Source organism: Aulonocara sp. 'chitande type north' Nkhata Bay, linkage group LG2 (assembly GCF_057382095.1).
Source record: "Aulonocara sp. 'chitande type north' Nkhata Bay isolate Kocher_YH1m ecotype deep benthic linkage group LG2, A_spYH_male_GT1.1, whole genome shotgun sequence".
NCBI classification, from domain to species: domain Eukaryota; kingdom Metazoa; phylum Chordata; class Actinopteri; order Cichliformes; family Cichlidae; genus Aulonocara; species Aulonocara sp. 'chitande type north' Nkhata Bay.
The window spans coordinates 3,764,366-3,786,528 of record NC_141345.1 but is presented as its reverse complement, the minus strand read 5'-3'; the positions used below and the strand labels follow the sequence as shown (position 1 = coordinate 3,786,528).

Genomic DNA, 22,163 nt, shown 5'->3' with positions numbered 1-22,163 from the left:
CATTTTAACAGGTTTGTAGTACTCTCATGCTAATCCCTGAATTTCTTTTTGTGTCACTGTTTCCTTGGTTTGTCTTGTCCGTGCTTAATTACTGGAAACTGAACTGGTTGAGGACGCTAACTAATAGACTTCAGCTGTACTCTTAAATGACTTCTCTCCTCTCTGAAGATTTGTTATATACATCTGCTTTTGCTCTTCCATTACCTCTTCCTAATGATCCATTTTTGTGGTCCATGGAAATGGAAACTAACTGGTTTCCTTTTAGCGATAACCTAAACTATGGCAGCAAAGGAGCCGTCTAGTGTAAACAGGTGCTCGTTTTAGACCTTGTCAAGAAGGAAGTCCTTTCTCTCGTCATGGACTCTGAGCTTCTGTTCCCAGAAACCCAATGTTTCAGTGTCAGAAATGAAATTAATCTCAAACAATATCACATTAAGTGTAATATTCATTTCCCCCAGCCTTTCTTCTCTAAGTTGTCTGGATTAATTCTATATTATATATATTATTCTGTATTCTGTCTTAGCTAATGCGTATGAATGCTGAATTTTTAATTTTTATTGTATGGAATTAATGTGAGAAGAATCAATGTATGTATGTGAATATGAGGAATTTCTACCTGTGATGTGTTCATTTTACAATGTTTGTGTGTGAATAAATGTATATGTGTGTGTGAGCTTGCGGATGTTATGTATGAGTCAGTGGGTGTCCTGGGTGTTTACCCAAGCTGCAGTGTGGTTGGCATTTCTCCACTAATCCAGTTTCACTTGAGGGGTTCCTTATCCTAACCACTCAGTCTTTCCTATGCAGCTTGCTATTATATTAGATAGTGTGAAACAGGTACACAGATTGTGCGCTCATTTTGCACTTGCATCTTACAGACAGAAATAAACCTTCACATTTCCCCCGAGAGGCTTAATGCAAATACTCTACCAACAACTAAATGTCATGCATCCTCCAACTCTGTTCTATCCTCCTTTTGTCTCACATTGTCATTTGGTGTCTTTCTTTCTGTCTTTCTGTCTCACATAACCTCCAATTCGCTGCAGCGCTGCACTGCTGACGTCAGCAGCCAGGAAGCCCTCTGTACATCTGAGTGCCACAAATAGACACAGGCTGATAAAAAAGCACCACTCTCCTATAAATAGCCCTGCGTGTCTTTGCTTGAATTTGATTGAATGGGAATAGAGCACTGTGAGAGAGTGGGAGAAATGGTGTTGAGAGGGTGAGAGAAAAGGAGAGACCGAGGAGGGTGGAAAAAAAAAAAGAGAGGATGAAGGGGTGGGAGGATGCGAGGACCCACTCCTTTGGGACCCCGGGGAACTGCTGTCTGTCTCTCACTCTGACACACTTCCCGGCTCAGATGAAGGGCTTTCTGCTGCCCCGTTCTGCTGCTGTGATATCACACCAGCACATCAGCAGCAGTACACTCTTATTGCTGTGATTTTTTTTCTTTTTTTTTGGCTTTGCATTTGGTGCAGTGGAGGCAAGTGTGTATAAAGTTGGTGGCGGTTGTTCTTAATGGGTGCAGATGAATTGATAAAAGGTTGAGTATATGAATGTTTTATTTTTCTTAGGGGTAGCTGTGTATATAGTGACGTTCTGCTATACTTAAATTGCCACTGAGCCATTGCTGTTGTATAAGTAGAGGCACACGTGCTTTCCAAAAATGTTCCAAGAATTTGTCCATGATATTCCTGACAATGGATACGTTGTGCTGAGTGAGATCAAACTGCATGTATGTTCAGAAACCACCTGGGGCTACACAACCTTGATGTTTTTAAATCACCAAAACAAGGAAGCACCACTTAGTGGTTTTAGTATTAAACACAAATAAATTTTTTTTTTAATTATAGCTAAACAGCAAAAATAGTTTAAGCAGGTTTAATATAGATGCATTAAATTTCAGTAAAAAACCCGTCTGTTCCAAAAATGGAGGCTGTCCTAGATACAGCTATGTCTTCGAGGCCTGTCAAGTGATTTGAAATTGTATTATAGTGTGGGATTAAGGTTGTTTTGTGTGGGTTTTGTTGATGAACAGATAAAATGCCACCATCAGCTCTTTCTTTTTTAGTCCTCTATTGAACAGTGGCTAAGGATAAATCAAAATCAAACAACTCTGAGGCTGAAAGTTGGCTTTGTAAAGCATTTTCTTTATACTGTGGTAAACCTTTGCTGGGTTTTGCCATCTGGCTGCTGCATCAGAGAGACGTTAGTTTCTATTTTTCTTTCTGTGATCAGACAAATCTAAATCCAGTCATGTGAACAAGAGGTGATGGACATTAAAGGGGGCCTATTATACTCATGTTCAACTCCATATTTTTATTACTGATCTCTACTAGTTTAGCATTTCATAATTCAAAGCTCAAAATAACTTGCAATCTTATACTGGGCATTGGTGCAAATCCTTAGGTTACCCACTATCTCAAACAAGCTGATTTAGCTCATCTGCCTTTAGGGGTCACCTTCTCTTTAGTCCAGTTCTCATTGGCTGCTTTTCTCAAGAGACACTTTTCCTTTAATGAACTGTAATCACAGTAAGGTTCGGATGGATTTCTAGTGCACTGCCCTTGTACTTTTATGAGTGTTTTTTTGAATGGGTAAAGTATGTGGATCTGTGTTTGTGTCAGACAGTGCTTACTAAGTTTGCTGCCATTTTTATTTAATTTTCAGTTCAAGTGCAGTTGAGGAACACTGGAGACTGCATCAAAACATATCCTACTTGAGCCGATGTCTATCTGACACTTTGTAATGCTCCTGGTCAGAATATGAATGAGCTGGATGTGCTGTAACATCCAGTCTGGCTCATGGGGAGCCCAACTGCATTCTGCAGGATCAGAAATGCAAGCGTAAATCCTTCTGATAGGTTTAGGTGACATAAACACAAAGAGCTTTCTGTTTGCTGAGATTTTAGCTGGGTGCCTTGTGAGCCACTGCTCTTAAGCTGGATGTTTACCTGATCCTCACATTCTTATTACATACATGACTTATAAATGCAAAAAACCAAGTCTGATCCCCATACTCTACCTCTAGATTCTCTCACGAAATCCTCAGGCAGGTAAGGTCGGTTTGTCAAAGCTTTCTGCTGGCCCTCTTCCATGCCTTGGCAGAGACACAGTAGTGTTGGAATGCCTGCAGATTAAGCACTCTATCCCTGGCTCACTTGATTAAAAGCTCCGTGGTCCAGAACCACCTTCTCTCCCCTCCAAAATGTAAATGTCTCCCTTGTGTTCCCTACTGATGAACAAATATGGGAAGTAGTAGAAAAGGACTACACCCTGCATTTAGAGGGCCTGCCTCATCATGCAAACCGTTACCACACATTGCTGCTGTAGGAGGACTCTCTAGTGATGTATGTAATACATTGGCATTGAAACAAAAAAGCATATGTTTATTGCTGAGCGTTAACATTGCGTTTCTCTTTTTCTTCTTCCTATTAGGTGATAGTGGATACCCCCACCAGCCCAGTCACCAGTGGCCTACCATTATTTTTTGTGATTACAGTAACTGCTATCAAGCAGGTAAGATATGTTCCTAATGAGAGTAAGTTTTGGTAGCAGTCACTTTATTGTGATTTTGTTTTTTGTTTTTTTAAATAGCCGTGTCTTATTGTCCTCCTTCACTGTATAACACAGCCCCCCTTTCTTCATAACTGCCTTGGTGTGATTTTTGTGTAAAGTACGTGCCTAATGCTCTCTTGGGTTTTGTATTAATGTGCTCTGCTGGTGAATTCTGATTGGGGTGTAGATGAAATAGCCTCTAGGGGAGTGTTAGCAAATGAAGAGAGAGAGAGTCTATTTCAGAGGTACAAATTATCAAGGGGAGTATCTGTTTCTTTGACTCTATTGCTTCCCTGTCCCAGCTTTAGATGTATTGTTTTAAGATTGGCTTTTTAGTTAGTCTACAGCTGCGGCTTTGAAATGCACAATAATGGGTGGATTTCCTTACAATAATATATGGGGTGCACTGATAACACATGTCCGTGTTCATTCACGGTAGTGCTGTTAGTATATTTTTTCACACTGGTTTATACTGTGGAGTTCTGTGAACAAGGCTCAGGCAGTTCCTCCACACATAAAGACGGTGAATGAGATGGTGAAGATAAGGTGTTACTCATGCTTAAATAGGTCTTTCCTCTCGGGCTGTATACTTCCTGCCAGAAAGTTTGGAAAAATAATTTCAAACTGACTTTTGAACTAAACTGAGTCCAGGATGAAGGAGAGGGATGATCCTATTAATGCAAACTGAGTGTGGCAAAGCACTGGCAACAGAAAAGGACGATATAACACATGGAAAAGAATAACGAGAAGCCCGTTAAGAACTAAATGATTCTCGATAACCTTATATAAAATGTTCATGTATTTAAGTGAAATTTTTGTTTAACAGAGACCAAGACCTCACATTTTTGGTTGTGTGAACTAATTTATATGGCAGATGCTTCATTATTGTTTGTATTTTTGACTGAATAATTATATGGATAATAATAATAATAGGAATAAGAATCTTTGCATCACTAAACCAGACTTGATCCTCCTATTATCCTGTAATCCTGCTTTTTGGCTCACACTCAGCCTTGGCACACATTTTGGTTTACCCCTCTATTCTCATCTCCTCCATATCCATCACTATCTTAGAGACCTCATAAAGTCCACACTTGGTTTTGTGGCTCTTGCTGCTGCAGCCTTTGAAATTATCTTTTTACCTGACTCAGTATTATTTCATTTTATACTGTTTCTCTGCACTGCTGGACAATCACCATCTCATTCTGCTGCTGTAGGCACTTCTATACGTAATGATGACATGCTGGATGTGGAAATTTAATTGTATGAATTGACATTCATGTTTTATACTCTTCCATGGAAATGACGGATGCCGCTTGTAGTCTGCTGAAACTTCTTTCACCATTAAGAAGCCGTAAAACATTCAGGGAACACCCCTTAGTTTGACAGCTAGTGCTGTACTGTGTGCCTTTTTATTCTGACATCAGTTATAACTGTCAGTGTCCCATAGGTACAGATGTCACGGAAAAGGTTTCTACTTTTTGTTGTGCTAAGCAATGCTATTCTGATTTTGATATATTGCCACAGGGATATGAGGACTGGCTGCGGCACAAGGCTGACAATGAGGTGAATAAGTACCGAGTGACAGTGCTTGAAGATGGCCGGAGGATACAAAAAGAGAGTGAGAAGATCAAGGTACTTTGTAGCAGCAGATGCATCCTAGCTGAAGTGAAAAATAAAATAATTCCTCCAATATATATGCAGAGAAAGGCTGCTGGCAGCTATACAGGACTTTTTGGGATATATGCACAAGGGAGAACATAGTCTCCTGAGCTGATCTGATGCTCAGACATGTTTGTAAAGGCAACTTATTTATCCAGTGCATTCTACTTTTAAAGACCTATAGTTGGCTGGCTCACTTTAAGTAGCTTTCAGGATTTTAAAATGAACAAATTTTGTATTTGGTCATCTTTTATTTATTTATTTAACTTTATTACGGTAGAGATCTGCTCGTACAGCTGACACCACTCGGCATACAGCTGTCAATACCAAAGCTTTGTTATGTGTTGTTTATGCCTTGTATAAAACAGCTGTTCCCAGCACAGGAGCCAACATAAGCTTACTGCTAGCTACTTTTGCTAAAATAAACATTTAAAATACAGGCAGGTTTTTGTCACTGCTTGGCAGTCCAAACCTGAGCTCAAAGAAGATTATGGATTGTTCTTGTTTTCACTTTTAGTATCTGGGTTTTTACTCACTGATCACAACAACTTCACAGGGACCTGGCAGTCATATGTATTTATAAGTCTTCTTAGTGATAAAAGTAATTTAAAGTTGTTTGAACTTCTGCCATTCATCCTGTGCGCGATTCTTCTGAAAAGAGGGAGAAAGCACACCGTGTCTTCACAAATGGTCTTTGGTTGTGTTTCTCTAGGTGGGAGATGTTTTGGAGGTGGAGGAAGACGAGACCTTTCCCTGTGATTTAATATTGCTGCAGTCTAGCCGAGATGATGGCACATGTTTTGTTACCACAGCAAGTCTGGATGGAGAATCGAATCATAAAGTAAGATAAGTGTATTACTTTTCAATCGTTTTGCATAGAAGAATTTGAATTAAAAGTAGTTCCAGATGAAGTTATAGTTAATGTGCGTTCATTTGATTAATATTAGGTAATAAGAGAGGAGGAGTGGATGTAGAAGAACAGTAAAGAATGCATTTGCACTTGCCTAGATACATGTTAAAATAATTGTGTAGTTATAATTCAGGGAATCTTGATTTATTTTCATTGAATGCTGGTCTCACTTTAAAGAGGTTTCACTTTTGTTTAGTTGCCAAAATTGTGTTCCTGTCTGTTTGTGCTCGAGTGTATTGGTATTTTTTCCTTCTTAATTTTCCGTTTTGTGTGTGAGTGAGAAGCAGTGGAAGTTAAAGCGATCAATGACCTAAGTTGGTCACAGCTCACGCTATTTCTCGGTCTGCCTCTTCTACTTGTCCAGACACACTACACAGTGCCAGACACAGAGCGCGATGTGGAATCTCTCAACGCCACCATTGAGTGCGAACAGCCACAGCCTGACCTTTACAAGTAGGCAATCATCATGTGGTCCCAACGGATTTACACTACAAGCATGTGGTGCTTGTGATCTGCTGAGGAGTGGATTAACTTAATGCCAGATTTAAAAAAATGTCTTCAATGACTCTGATATTAACATGCAGATTGTTAAAAAAAAATGTTTCGGCAAGCCATAGTGCATTTATGGGATAATAACTTGGTCTCTCCAAGACGAACTTAATTCTTACTTAAGTGTAGTTCTATGTCTAAAGACAATATGTCTATATAGGTCAACTTTGGGGCAAGCAGTGAAACTATTATAATTTAAAATCATACCTGAAGATGAAGGCGTGAATATTCCGAGCTAATGAAAGCGACAATATGGCTGACTACAAGTATTAGGCAGTACTCTAAACTTCTAGATTTTAAGGTCAATGAATATTTAGCTTTGAGTAATTAATGAACTCAGAAAAGATTCGAATACCTCAAGTTCAGATCTCTTCCACTCTTAACACAATAGTTGCTCACAAATCACTTCATCTGTTTGAGCATATGCCGTTGTGTTCCAGGTTTGTCGGTCGTATGCACATCTACAAAAACAATGAGGAGCCTTCGCTAAGGTGAGAGCACTCGTGTCCAACCAAGTCTGCATAGTTTAAAGAAACAAAATCTAAACAGTTGTTTATTTGTTTCCCTTTACATAACCAGCAAATCATTATTTCATTGATCCTTTATAGCAGTCAAGCATTAAAATAAAAACAGACTGGCAGGGATTTAGCCACTGCTTCCAAAGCACTCCCACAGGCATTTATCATTGACTGCTTTGTAATGACCATATAAACAAATGCCAGTGTCCTTCTCAAGAACACTGGAACTGGTGTGAGCCCAGACTGCAGGCATACTGTGTACTGTCACTGCGTATATTAGAGTGGATGCCAGCTTCCCTGCCAGGTTTCCATTTAGAGGATAGAGAGGTGTGGATTCCACAGCAACTGTATGACTAAATAGGTGGATCTACTGATGTGATTGTGCAGGTCACTGGGCCCAGAAAACCTCCTGCTGAAAGGAGCAACTTTAAAGAACACTCAAAGCATCTGTGGTAAGTCAATAATAGCTTTTTTACTGGTACCATATTAAAGATGGCTCGATATCTTAAAGACTGATGTCTTTTCTTATTTTCTTTTTTAAGGTGTTGCAGTTTACACCGGCATGGAGACAAAGATGGCTCTTAACTACCAAGGAAAATCTCAGAAACGCTCTGTTGTGGAAAAGTAAGTTTACAGGGAAAAACAATATGTATAAAACAAGTCTAAAAAATACATTTGATACTCACTAATTTGAGTTTTTATGTCTACAGGTCTATCAATGCCTTCCTTTTGGTTTACCTTTGCATATTAGTGAGCAAGGCCTTAGTGTGTACTACACTTAAGTATGTATGGCAGAGCAAGCCTGGACAGGATGAGCCCTGGTACAACGAGAAAACTCTGAAAGAAAAGGAAACCAATCTGGTGAGTTTGCATTTTAGAAAACTAATGAAAACAAACATTATAGGAAAAAAAAGGAAAAGTGACTGAGGAAAATAAAACATGTCTAAAGCAGAACTAGAAGAACAGCTGTTGCAAGAAAAATGGCTAATATGGCTTGTTAGATAAGTTTCATCATACTGTTATTGTGTACTACATACATACATACTGAGGCCTATGTTAATTCAATAGTAATTATTATAATCCTTAAAGGGCTGCTGAGGGAACTCTATACATAGTTTTAAAGTTCTTATAAAATGAGCAAAATGGCCACTGTTGCCATATGATGTAGTCCGTTTCATGTCATCTGTTAACCTTCTGCTTTAGCCCGCATTCAACATTGTGACTGCCATTTCCTCATTTTTGTTGCAAGTATAAACAGTGACGTCTAGGACTGCAGAATGGTTTCTTAGAATTGCTTAGGTTATGGAGAAAATGATGCAAACCGCAACTCACTCTTTCTCTCTCTATACATATAAATACAGTGTGTATATATATCTCTCTATATATGTGTAAATATATTATGTGCCTCTTTGTTTTTTTACCAACAGTACCTTAACATGTTCACCGACTTCCTGTCCTTCATGGTGCTCTTCAACTTCATCATTCCAGTGTCCATGTATGTGACCGTTGAAATGCAGAAGTTTTTGGGATCGTTTTTCATATCCTGGGATAAAGATTTCTTTGACAGTGAAATTGAGGAAGGGGCACTGGTCAACACCTCGGACCTCAATGAAGAGCTGGGACAGGTCAGAAATATCTGTCATTATGCTTTCTGTAAACTCTGCATTTCTGTGTCCAAAAATTTTCAATTATATTAACTAAATTCCTCTATTGTTTATAAAAACTCTAAAGCTTTTCCTGAACATTTCATCTCCAGCATCTCTGAACGATGTCCAGATGTAATCTGTAGAACAATCACTAGCACTATGATGTAGTTTTCCATCCGAACAAGTTTATATTTTATACTGAATTTTGTGTATTTTAAAAAGCAAAACTTCTACCCGAGACTAATGTAAGTGCTTCTTTAAAATGAATTTTCCTTGTTTCATTTTTATTATGGCACTGCTGACTTAAAGGGCGCTGCCATAGATCAGTCACACTTGGTTTGCCAGATGATTATTTGAGTTAAAGGTGATGCTCCGTTAAACTGATTAATGCAGTGTAATTTCCTCCGGGAAGTAATTGCCTAATATTATTGTTGGAGGCTTTTAAACGAGAAACTGAATTCTTATGGTTTTGGAAGTGTGTGTCATTTTTATTTTCATGTTGCCTGTAGGTGGAGTACGTCTTCACAGACAAGACGGGGACCCTAACTCAGAATAACATGGAGTTCATAGAGTGCTGCATTGATGGCCACCAATACAAGTACAGGGATGCGAGCTCGGAAGTGGACGGATTCTGCGTTACAGATGGACCTATGAACACAGTACAACAGAAAGCTGGCAGGGTGAGTGTTGTGGTGTCCCGCCATCTGTTGTAAAAGTCATACAAGGATTAACATATGGCCATTACATAGCTCGATGCCCAGAAAGGCCCTTTATTGGTCACCCTGGTACATTCTCCTTGACATGTCGACATATGCGCTATAACATAGCGGAGGGAAGGAGCTGCATGCTCCTGACACGAGTGCTTGATAACACGTCACAGACTATTGCACTTAATTACTTGTGCTGATAAGGGGTCAGTTTGGTTATAAATTCTAGGCGTTATCCAAACTCCAGCTTCTGTATATAGCTCCTTGTTTGGTTGTTAATAATTAAGTAAAAAAAAGATTTATGAATTTATTTTAAGGTTTATGAATGAATTTTCTACTTGTAAAGCCCTACATTTTTTTTTTAACAGTATTAAGCCACGTTTACGTAATTTTCATAGGAAAGGGAAGAGCTGTTTCTGCGTGCCCTGTGCCTGTGCCACACAGTCCAGGTAAAGGAGTCTACAGAGCAGGGTCAAGGTCAAGATGGACGGATAGACCAGGTGGATGGATTAATGGTAGATGGACAAGTGGTCCCTCCACTGCAGGAGCAGAGGGGCTTTATAGCCTCCTCACCTGATGAGATTGCTTTGGTCCAGGGTGCAATGAGGTAAGAGGTTGGGTGTCATGACTCAGTGATTTCAGGTGGCTATTTGACAAGCACACAGTTGGAATTGATAAACCTAAGGAAAATGTAACTGGTATAATTTCGTTATAATATTTATTGAGAACATAAAAGCCATTTGTGTTTTGATTTGTCTCGATCTCAGGTACGGCTTCACATTTCTTGGCCTCGAAAGTAAAACCATGAAAATTCTCAACAGGACAAATGACGTTGAAATGTAAGTTAGTCATTTCTTGGAATGTCTTTTCTTTTTTTAAAATCTCAGTTATTGTTTGTATTTAAATTACATCTTTTATTTCCTCTGCGTACATCCTTTAGGTATGAATTGCTTCATGTGTTGAACTTTGACCCAGTCAGAAGGCGAATGAGTGTAATCGTCAGATCAATATCAGGTGAGCTTAAGGTTACTGTCAACGTTATTGGAATGCTAATAAAATAGCGTTGGCCAGCACATCCCTGATGCTGGGTGTCTGTATAATAGTGTGTTTTTCGTGCCCAGGTGAAACACTGCTCTTTTGTAAGGGAGCCGACTCCTCCATCTTCCCCCGAGTCAAACAGGAGGAAGTTGAAAAGATACGCATGCATGTGGAGCGTAATGCAACAGTACGTGGTGGAAAACATCTCGTTTTCCTAAATTTCCAACTGTTGGAATGATTTCATTGCATAACATTTTGGCTTTTATAACATCAGCTGCTATTTTACTGTTTAGGATGGTTACCGGACACTGTGTGTGGCCTACAAACATCTTACTGCTGAGGAGTATGACCAGGTAGATTCAGGATTAAGGGAAGCTAGACTGGCTCTGCAGGACAGAGAGGAGAAGCTCATGGCTGTTTACAACCAAGTGGAGACTGGAATGAATCTAATTGGAGCTACTGCTGTTGAAGATCGGTGGGTGCTCACACAAAATGTATAACTGTGATGCTCTTAATTGTGAAACTGCTGTGTTGAAACCCCAAATATGTTGATTCTGTTCATCTGGACGTAGTTTTTCGTGTTGAAACCTGCTGAATATCCTTAAATCCACATACTCGTGCTGTTCTTGCCCCTTAATAAACATCAGTGCCAAAAGGAAGAGGAGTGAGTGCAAAAGCACAAAAAGGAGTGCAAAAGCCTGTGATGAGCATATCACCAAGCCTTGTCTGGACTTGCTCTTTGTTATGTTGCTGCAATGAGTTAATTCCTCCCTTTGGGGAGGAATTAACTCATCAACTGTCACTTTTTTCACCATGTATGACTTTGGCTTTCTATTTTCATCTGATTAGTTTGATATCAGCTAAAAGCCCTTCTTTTTAGAGCGTTTTAATTTAAGCTCACACTGCCATCTTGTGGTTAAGTTGTGACCTACAATCAAAGATTCCAGCTTTTAAAAATAGACTGCATAAATTGCAAAAGTTTAGGTCTAAAACACATGCATTGCCTATAACAAAGGAAGTAAACATATTCCTGAATCACCATTTATTCATCATTTAATACACAAACACTCACACTTTTAAAGGACCACGCCTTCCCAAACCATTATGACATGAAATTTGGTAATTTAGCTTAGCTTTTTTTTTGTTTTGGTTTTTTTTAAACACATGTATATAAACTATACATAATTGTAGGCATTCTTGCTGCTAGTAGTCATAATGATCCTTTTCTATTTATTATTCTACAGTCTTCAAGAGGAGGCAGCAGAGACTATGGAGGCTCTGCAGGGAGCAGGTATTAAAGTGTGGGTCTTAACAGGAGACAAGATGGAGACGGCCAAATCCACCTGCTATGCTTGCAGATTGTTCAAGAGGAACACAGAGCTGTTGGAGCTAACAGTGCGTACTCTAGAGTCTCCAGGAAAAAGGCGTGAGGACCGACTGCATGACCTCTTGCTCGAGTACCACAAGAAAACTGTACAGGATGCACCACCAGCAAAGACACGTGTTGCCAGGTTGGCACCTTAGATTACAAAAGCCTGTGTGCTATGTACTGACATTATTCTGATTTTTATTTATTTTTTTGGCTTTTTATTAGGGGGTTGTGGGGCAATAGTTTAAAAAAAAAACAAAAACATTAGTAACAATTAAACTATTTTGTCTACTCTGTATTGCAGGAATTGGTCCAGCCAGGATTATGGTTTTATAGTAGATGGAGCCACTCTGTCGATGGTGCTCAACTCATCCTCTGAAAACAACTTACATGACTATAAGGACCTATTTCTACAGATATGTCAAAACTGCACGTCTGTGCTCTGCTGCCGCATGGCTCCCTTACAAAAGGCACAGGTCAGAACAGTGATTTAATAAGCTGAGAAATAAAACTGAATTGATTTCTTTCACAGTGAAAGATTATTTCTGATTTTATTCAGCTGTTGTGCCTCTGTATCAATCTATATAGATAGTTAAAATGGTGAAGAACTCCAAAGGCAGCCCAATCACCCTTTCCATTGGAGATGGAGCCAATGATGTCAGCATGATTTTGGAAGCTCATGTAGGCATTGGTAAGAAATGTGATGATGTGATGCTGAAGCTGATTTAGCCATCTTTAATTACTCTTCTATGTGTAGTGGAGTGCAGAAATGTGTAATTTGTTTTGGGCCTTGGTGTTTCAGGCATTAAGGGGAAAGAGGGTCGACAGGCGGTGAGGAACAGTGATTATGCCATCCCCAAACTGAAGCACCTCAAGAAACTTTTGTTGGGACATGGGCATCTCTACTATGTTCGCATTGCACACCTGGTGCAGTATTTCTTTTATAAGGTAAGTGGAGATTCTGTGTCCAGGAGCACTAGGAGCACCCACTAGAGCCTGACAGATATATTGTTTGACTGATATTAGCTTTTTGCTGATATGTCAGTATCAGCATAACATGACCATAATATGAGTCTCAATGTTTTCCACCAGTTGTAACTTCCCCTTTGTGAAAACACATGTTTGGAATGCTACAAACACAACGATCAGGTGCTCAGAGTGTAAATGACTAATCAGCATCTTGATTTGGAAATAAAACAAGCTAATGTTTAACCTGCATGGTTACATTTTGTCAGATAAAAAAGGTTTGTGATATATGTGGGCATTTCGTGTGCCTGAATGAAAAGAAATATTGACCCATACATTGGATTTGTAAATCAGTAAATACCAGTTTCAATCTTAAAAATCCTATATTGGTCAACATCTAGTACCCACCAAAAGCCATTTGGTATCTTTACACTGGTGCAGTGGTTAGCACTGTCACCTCACAACAAGAAGATTCTGTGTTTGGATCCACTGGCTGACTGGAGTTTGCATGTTCTCCCTGCTTGTGCGTGGCCTCTCACTGTATACATTGGCTTTCCCACAATCTAAATTGGCAGGTGTGAACGTGAGCACGAGTGATTGTCTCTTTTTGTCAGTCTAGCCATAGACCGACAACCTTTAGCTCCACCGCAATCCTGAATCCTTGATAAGCAGAAGGAAATGGATGGATACACACACGCTCATACACATATAGTCTTACATGCGAGACTGATTTTTTTAGGTTGAACTCTGTATGACCCTGTTTTCATTCTCTGTTCGCCTGCAGAATCTTTGCTTCATCTTACCACAGTTTTTGTACCAGTTCTTCTGCGGCTGTTCCCAGCAAGTAAGTATATCTAATTGAGGTTCAAAGACATTCTGAACATGAAAGGAAGTAGTGTTTCCTAAAATCACACCTCTGTGTGCTCCCGATTGCTCAGCTCTTGTCCTCACAATCCCCTTTCCTCACTGTCCCTGGGATGTATGCACTTTGTTATCGTCATACAATATAAATAGGCAAAACTGTGCCACCACGAATACACCATGACACAATATGGATATTTTGGAATCCTGGTGGCATTTGTTTGTTTTCCTAGTCTTAGAAAAAAAATTAAAATAGGGGAAAAATCTTATGGAAATTCTTTTGAGCACAAGGATTCAGTTTATTATTCTTATGACATCTGTCATCCTTTTTAAGATCACCGAGTGATTATATTTTTGTGTGAAAGGTGAAGGTGATTTTCTTTTCTTTTGTTTTTTTTTTTTTTTTTTTTTTGGTTTCCCCATCATGCCACTGGTCTCTGATATAGATCTTTCACAAGCACATGAAAGATGTATATAAGCTTGCTCATGACGTGCTCTGTGCTCAAGTTATGGTTGTGTGTATGAGTTGTGTCCTCTCTGTGATATTAACCCCTCCTCCTCCTTACCAACCCTTCCCTCGTCAACCTTTCCTCCTGCTCCCATCCTCCCCAGCCCCTGTATGATGCGGCCTATCTGACGATGTACAACATCTGCTTCACCTCTATGCCCATCCTGGCTTACAGTCTTTTCGAACAGCATATTTCCATTGAGATGCTCCTGGAAAATGCTACCCTCTACAGGTAAACTGGGATATAAAAGTAGATGTGCTTGTTATGTTCTGTCCTTTCATCAAAAATCCCACAGTAATGGAGATTAGGAGATTCTTTTCTTAGGTTTTAAATCTAGACTTGGAAGGATTTTTGTGTCTGTGCAACACTTCACTATTTAAAGAATTGGTAACACTATCCGGAGACTAATGTGTTTATTTTGAATTTAGGTACAGAATTATATTGTATACTTTTACTATACAATACAATATTGTTACTAAATAAAGTCCTGGTTTGGGTTCAGGCGTAATTTAAAAGTAAAAAAAAGTAAAAATAAATATTTAATGAACAGGTTACAAAGTTCTTCTGGTGAAGTTGAGTTAACTAATTTTGATGGTAGCTCATTTGTATTTACACAGTAACTTTTTTGGCCACCATTAATATGTTATATAATGGTGTTGTCCTTTTGTGTGATAAACAGGAAATGTTACACAAAGACACAGTAAGTAAATAAATTTGTTAATTTTCCTCTTTCAAATCTTTAGACAAATCGGTAAGAATGCCATGTTACGGTGGGGACCATTTCTCTACTGGACATTACTGGGAGTCTTCCACGGCTTGGTCTTCTTCTTTGGTGTTTGGTTTTTGTTCAGCAACCCAGCCCTGCAGGATAATGGCCAGGTTTTATTTAAATCCACTTCTAAACAGGTTTCATATCTACAGTCTCCTAACTACAACTGCTGATTGTTTTATTGTTTTGACTCTAGGCTTTTGGGAACTGGTCATATGGAACGATTGTATTCACCATCCTTGTTTTCACTGTAACACTAAAGGTAAGCTCTACCCCTGTTTATTTTGACATTTATAAAACGTCTATCATTAGAGTGGACATATGAGTTTGAAGTAGATATTTTGTTAGTCATGTCTTTTGCAAAGTTCTTTTATATGTGTTTTAAAAGATCTCTTACTACTTTCTTTTCTCCAACATTCTAGTTGGCTCTGGATACACGGCACTGGACATGGATAAACCACTTTGTGATATGGGGTTCCCTGGCTTTCTATGTGTTTTTCAGCTTCTTCTGGGGAGGAGTAATATGGTTAGAATTCAACTGAGGATTAAAAAAAACAAAAAAACAAATCTTATTGTAGTCATTTTAGTTGGCCTTTTCATTCTAGTCAAACATGTATCTCCTCCAGACAGTATAAACTGAAGTGTCATCTCTCCCCCAGGCCTTTCCTGAGACAGCAACGGTTATACTTTGTGTTTGCCAACATGCTGAGCTCGGTGTCAGCCTGGCTGGTCATCATCGTGCTCATCCTGCTCAGCCTATTGCCAGAAATCCTCTACGTGGTGCTCCGCAAGCCCCGCGGCCCTTACGCTCGACAGGTAGTGCTATAACTCTCTCTCTCTGTCTCCCTCTCTCTTTTCTCCCCCTCTCTTTCTCTCTCTCCCTTCCCTTTATTCGTTCTTTTCTAATTATTATTTTTGCTAATGGTTATTTTTGTTGATGGAGCATATGTTTAATATATTTTAGGTTGAACTGATAGAGGTTTATGAAGTACTGTTCAGGGAAGGATTTAAATCAAGGAATTTTAATGCGATTGCTGATTGTAACATTTGCATGGCTTTGCTAACATAGAGCAATGCAGATCTTTACAGAGCTGTTTGCCTCTCTTCACACTTCCTTTGCTTTGGTGTTAGATCATTGGGAAGAAGATGGTGGGAGGGGTAAATTACATCTGACCTTATTCAGAAGTGGAAAAAAGACGTTTGAAAGCACAAATATCTGATCTATTACAGCCCTCTGCTGGCTATTTAAAGCATGACGTACATTATGCAGGTTTATATTAGGGGGTCGGTTAGCTTGTCATATATTACGTTGCACATGTTTGCCAAAAGCTAAGAGAGTTTTAAGAGATATGTTTAATGAGAGAAGAAAGGGTTTGAAAAGAAACCTAAAAAAACAAGCCAACCACCCCCAAAACATATTTTGTGTACCAAGAGATAATTTTTTTAAGTGTCTGTGCATCTTTAAAATTATGCCTGTTGTTGAATTATTTCTGAAGGCTGTTTTTATTTAACTTCCACCAGAAGTCTGCCAGAGGCATATTTTGTCATTTCAGTGGGCTCTCTAATGTGTTTGCAAGCAGATGGAAATGATTGGTGGTATTCTTGCTCTTTTCTGTGGGTTTTTTGGTATTGTGTCTAGACTTGATTTTTATTCCTTTTTTGGATGGGGGAGAAGTAATAAACTGAATGAGAAGTTTTGCTCATATTTGTGGAGAGCCACATAACTTGCAGATTTGTACAATATTCAGGACTTGCGTACGTATGGTGCACATATTTTTATTTTTTAGGCTCATTTTTCACCTTTCCTACTTTTCCTAACTAGTGCTAATGCTTTGCTCTTTAACACACTCATAACTATCTCACCCTCTTATTTCCTTCTCTCTTACTTCTCTGGACAATCCTCCCTAAAGATGAAACATCGCCTTCCTTCCTCTGGGACATCCACTATCTTCATGTTGTCACAGACCGCTAGCTCTCACAGCTTCTCATGGAGTGACTGAGGTCTCTTTTTCTTTGTCAGCTTTTATACTTCAGAATTTCTGTGTCTGTGCACCACTTGCCTGCTTCCTACTTCTGTGTCCTTCCTCTCCCACTGTTTCGACTCCTTTCTTCACCTATAATAACTCAGGCTGCTGTTTTGTAGATTTTAATAGTCCAATTTGCTTGGACAGATTAGGTCAGACATTTCAAATTTCTGATGTACTGTGTCACATATCAGGAATGCTATCCTTGGAAGGCACCATTTTAAACCTTGACTTGAGGGATTTTCTTTTTTGTGACACTGGGAAGAATGGCACGCTGCCATCTCTTCCAGCAGTGTGGAGTAGGACAGGTTGTCCATGCTAAAAACTTGCTGTTAGTCTGCCATGCTTGTCTGCCTAGTTGTATCAGTCAGTGTCTCCTCCCAGCTGCCTTTGCTGCTCCACTGCCTGCTGCCTTCGCATGTCCAGTCAGGTGGCTGCAGCACATCACAGCATCCAAACGTACCTGCATGAGGCCCAAATTCACAACCTCATCCTGGATCCTCAAGCCTGACAGTGTGTGTGTGTGTGTTTGTGTGAGTGTGCGTTTGTACATGTCTTAAGACATACTTATTTTGTGAAATTTGCAAGAATAGTAACCCTATATTATTTGAACCTATTAAAAAGTCGACTAAAGGGCTTCCAAAACGGATCATTCCTAGAAGGGTTGTCTAAAATGGCTCCTGGATTAATTTTCATTGTCTACATGTCTACTTTGAAGTCTTTCTGAATGTATTTAATTGTTCTTTGTTTATATATTTATGTCTGTGTGCAAAAGAGAGCACAAGATGGTGAGAAAGGCAAAGTATGTATGTGATTATCAGCGTAGTGTCGTCACTGGTGTCTCTTGCCTCACCCTTCTAGAAGAAGCTGGTTCAGTCAAGCGCAGGGGGCATCCAGTCACCCCGGTCGTCAGCCAGGCCCCTGCTCATGAGAACCTTTTCAGATGAGTCCAATACTGTCAGTTAAACAGGTACCAGCCAACTTTCAGGCCATTTAAGCCAATCAGTGATTTGCTCCCCCAGTCAACCAGTCCAGCAGCTCTCTCATCTCTAACTTTGAGTTTTAACAAGGAAATCAAAGACGGTAGCATAAAGGCCGCATTTATTTAGACTCTTTGTGTTCTTGTGTGTTGTGTTAGGCTCATATTGGCTGGCTGAAGAGATGCACTTTTCCCATGCCTCTTGTTTTGTTTAATCATTTCTATTAAACTGACCAAATGGTGCACTCACTTGATATGTGAAAGCATCCATTGACCTAATCTTTCAAAAGTTTTTTGTTTTTTTGTTTGTTTTTTTTGTGCAAGCTCGTGCTCCTTTCAGCCTCCCTTTCGATGCCCAGCTTGTATTTACCTTTCTGCATGCGCAGATGTGCTTTCAAATCCAAATTTTTATTTCAGCCTCTCGCATTTTTGGACCTTGTAAGAGTGTCTGTGTGTGAAGTGTCTGTGGTGGTTTCATCCTCTTTACCCAACAGTGTGAAACAGCAGGGCTGGCCTATGATTTTGGCCCCATTTTCTGAAATATATGTGCTGTTTGTAACAATGTGGTTTAATCATTTGTCGTGGTCACTGTCTTCTGTGTGTATATCCAAACCCTAATTGGTCGTGGCTGTCTGCTTACTGTTTTATATGTGAGTGCATTGCATGACTCGGTGCATGATGTGATGTTGGCATAAGCTCTGCCCAAATGCTACTTCATGACAGGGGGTAGACGAAAAAAATACCAAACACAAAAAAATGTAAACACCGCGAATAATGAAAAGCAGCCATTGTGTTGTGATGTTGTGCTAAATATCCTTAGGTGTTTACATTTAGTTTTTGTCCACCCCCTGGATGAAGGACTGAATGTTGCACATATCCGTCACTATTGACCATCGTCTCTGGTTGCGCAATTTTAGAAAGAGACTGTATGACAGCTTGCAGAGTTTAACTCACATTTCTACTTTCCCTGTAGCCATCATTGGAATCCCTCCTACAAACATCAAGGTAAACAAAGAGTCAGCACTAACCTTCTGTATTTGCTTAGTGTCTCTGCTGAGCTTCAGAAATTCAGTAGACTTGGATCAAATCGGGATCATTTCCTTTATTAATTTCTTTTTTAATCTGGTGGAGGAAACCGGTGGCATTGTAGTGACCTTCATGTTGTTAATCACTGCTTATTCATTTGGGGTGTGATTTCAAGGTGTCTCGTCCTTGTCCTCTTGTTGGTATGAACTTATGACGAAGACATCAGGTAACATCTGCTCACCCAATCCTTTTCAGATTGCAGCAGTAATGCCACTATCGTACAAGCATCTAAAGGAGCGCGACTAAAAGGCATCGAGGACTCATAACAGTCACGTCAACCTCATTCAGGGTCCCGTACCAAGGAAGAACGTCTGCCATCTGAAAGGAGGAGATGGAAAAAAAATCAGAAGAAACGCGTTCGGTCCTTTGAGAGGGTTTAAAAGTCTTTTGACTTGTGTGTCTCCTTCTCCGTCCTTCGCTGTCCAACCTCAAAAAGCAGCCACCTCTCATGCATGCTTACAGAGCAGTGCTCTACATTCTTTTATACAGTATCTACTTAGACCCCAGGCATGAGTTTTCTTTCTTTTCTTTTTTTTTTGTACCTTACTATAGAAGCGAATGCATACATGGCTGCCTTGTCAGTAGCTCTATTCATCTGCTGTTTTAACAAGCAGCTGAAATATCCACTTCAAGAATGCTAAATGTGCATGAAAGAAGGCTCAAAAGAACACAACTCCACCAACGTTTAGTCTCTGCATTCTACAAGCTTTTTTAATATATTATCAACAGTTTCAGAGGTTATTCTACTTTAGTGTTATTACACTTTTCAACTGTTAAGTTTTAAATTGTTTCAAATATTTTAGTAAACACACTCCTCAACGGATCCAAATCATTTGGGATGAAAAGTTACTGAATGTGATTTCAGCCCAGCTCAGATCAGCTTAACGACTGTTAAAGTGGTTTTCTGGTTGTAGATGTTTATTTGTATCTAGTAATGCCATTTATATTGAATACTAAGATATGAGGGGTCAGCAGAGGTCATATCAACCCTCAGTCCAAAAACTGCGTGTGTTTATGTAAGGCTAAGAAATGCATTAGAGATTTTAAGGATATTCTGGCAATGAGACATTGCTTGGAGCGTCACCTCCAATATTCCAACCTCAGAGATAGTTCAAGAGAGTCAGATTTGAATGAGAAAGTTAATATATGTACAGTAGTATAGAGATATATTGTTAGCATCTGCTCGAAGCCAAAAACATGAACGCAATGCGATCAGAGTCTGTCCGCACTCACGTGCCCTAAAAGTGATGTTTTGTTGTATGGGTGTGACACAAGTGTAGGGCAAATGCACTGGGTGAGAATAGCCACAAATGCCTGTGTGTAATGTAAACCAGGATTACTTGAAACCTTACTGATGTAGTTCTGTTAGACATTTTCTGCACTATTAAGGAAACTGGTTTCTGCATTGTGTAGATGGTCACCAAGGCACATGAATATATGCCTGAGCGCACACACGCACATATCAGAGAAGAACATTACACGAACAGTAACCACCTTACACATAATGTCACACATGTACTAGAGCCTAAATGAGGTATTTGTATTCTTAGCCATTTACAAGTTTGCTTATTTTGTCTCAGTCAGGCTGAAGTTGGGGATTAAAGAAAACCAGCTTCATCGGAATAGTTAATGCCACTGTGAGACTCTACTCTCTGGAGTGGACCGTTCGGCCCCTTGTTTCTTCCTTTAACTTGTGTGTAGTGCTTCATACATTCCATTTAAACATAATTACATGATTTCAGACACTTTTGATGATGCTTTGGTTTGTTTCTTTTTCCCCCTTTCTTTTCTTCACAAGTGTATATTGTGTACTTTGCATATTTATTAAGTAAATGTAATTTGACTCACAAATGTTATATTTTTTATTACTTTCAGTTTTAAATTGTGGAGCGTGTTCTGCTTTGTGTCATTTTAGTTGGCCTGTTTTACTACAGCTCTGTTGTGAGACTGTGCCAGTGTCATTAAATAGTCAATTTTATCTACACAAAGGCAGGCAGACCCTCCTCTGTGAAGACATTCAGCATCCCAAAAATTAGCCTCGGACCCAATGCCACTACTTTTTGTCTGGTGGTTTAACTGCAAGTTGAAGTTGAAAGCGATCATTGTTACTGATTATTTATGTTTAGATGCCAATCTGTATAGAATATGTCTTTATGATGATTTTAACTACTGCTTCGCTGATCTCTGCTCAAACATGCTGTGTATTAAATCTCCCTGACTGTAACCTAAATAGCTGTAAAAATAAAATTTAAAAAAATCATCTGCACAATGGCAAATGCAGCTGTTAGGCCTAAGGGACTTTAAGGATTTATATGGAAAGCAGGGGTTTTGTTTTGTTTTTGTTTTGTTTGGTCACCTAAAGACCTGTGCCAGAGATAACTGGATGTAAGATGATTCACAGAAGGGGCTGCCTGCTTTGTTACCAGATATAAACCTTTAAGTTACATATATATGGAAAAAAGAAATGCTATTTTCGAAGCTTAAAATGTGTTCAAATCTAATTTTGCCTGTCTAAATTAAAAGTAAAAAGAATGGATTGTATTTTTAATGCAACCTTTTTCCAGCCACTTTTTTTTATAAAATCAAAATGTTAAAAAAAGAAGAAAAAAAAAATAAGCACGAGAGGCTTTGTGGTTGCGGACCCTGTCTGTGAGGGGTGGAGGTGGGCACAGCAGCAGTTCTGCACAGCAGGGACATCTTGCCACCTCCAGCCTTTTGGGTCTCCAGCTTCAACACTCTAAACCTCCAAGCTGAATGTACCTCTTTGAAAAAAAAATTATATTAAAAACCAGATGTTGTTCTTTAATAAAGCAGAATGTTTTGAAGATATACAAACTGCTTTGTGCTGCTTTGCACCACATGTTGTGTCAGCAGGTTTTGTCTGATGGAAGATCTGAATGTGTGTGCCTGAGAGGGGAGGGGGGGGGGCTGAGAGGCTAAGCTGGATCAGCTGAGTGACTGCTCTCCCACTGCTCCATGCATGGCCTCGGATTAAAAAAAAACAAAACATTAA

General features: G+C 39.4%; 1 protein-coding gene across 9 annotated transcripts in view; it reads left to right on the top strand.

Moving 5' to 3' along the window:
• The window catches only part of atp11c (ATPase phospholipid transporting 11C (ATP11C blood group)), a 42,731-nt gene extending 20,746 nt beyond the window's left edge, over window positions 1-21,985 (top strand). For 2 of the 9 annotated variants that reach the window (XM_086302460.1, XM_086302498.1), the window contains exons 4-31: window positions 3,438-3,518; window positions 5,085-5,192; window positions 5,932-6,060; window positions 6,494-6,582; window positions 7,119-7,169; window positions 7,584-7,648; window positions 7,739-7,820; window positions 7,907-8,057; window positions 8,624-8,821; window positions 9,352-9,522; window positions 9,948-10,156; window positions 10,317-10,388; window positions 10,490-10,563; window positions 10,671-10,774; window positions 10,881-11,062; window positions 11,832-12,098; window positions 12,261-12,432; window positions 12,545-12,647; window positions 12,759-12,904; window positions 13,707-13,766; window positions 14,396-14,523; window positions 15,036-15,171; window positions 15,258-15,323; window positions 15,484-15,587; window positions 15,721-15,877; window positions 17,947-18,055; window positions 19,038-19,069; window positions 19,346-21,985. In XM_086302460.1, coding sequence (XP_086158586.1) covers window positions 3,438-3,518; window positions 5,085-5,192; window positions 5,932-6,060; window positions 6,494-6,582; window positions 7,119-7,169; window positions 7,584-7,648; window positions 7,739-7,820; window positions 7,907-8,057; window positions 8,624-8,821; window positions 9,352-9,522; window positions 9,948-10,156; window positions 10,317-10,388; window positions 10,490-10,563; window positions 10,671-10,774; window positions 10,881-11,062; window positions 11,832-12,098; window positions 12,261-12,432; window positions 12,545-12,647; window positions 12,759-12,904; window positions 13,707-13,766; window positions 14,396-14,523; window positions 15,036-15,171; window positions 15,258-15,323; window positions 15,484-15,587; window positions 15,721-15,877; window positions 17,947-18,051 — 3,210 coding nt within the window. In that variant the 3' untranslated portion in view covers window positions 18,052-18,055; window positions 19,038-19,069; window positions 19,346-21,985. The other 7 variants (XM_086302474.1, XM_086302491.1, XM_086302510.1 and 4 more) reach the window with 7 other exon arrangements.
• The last annotated feature ends 178 nt before the right edge of the window (window positions 21,986-22,163 follow it).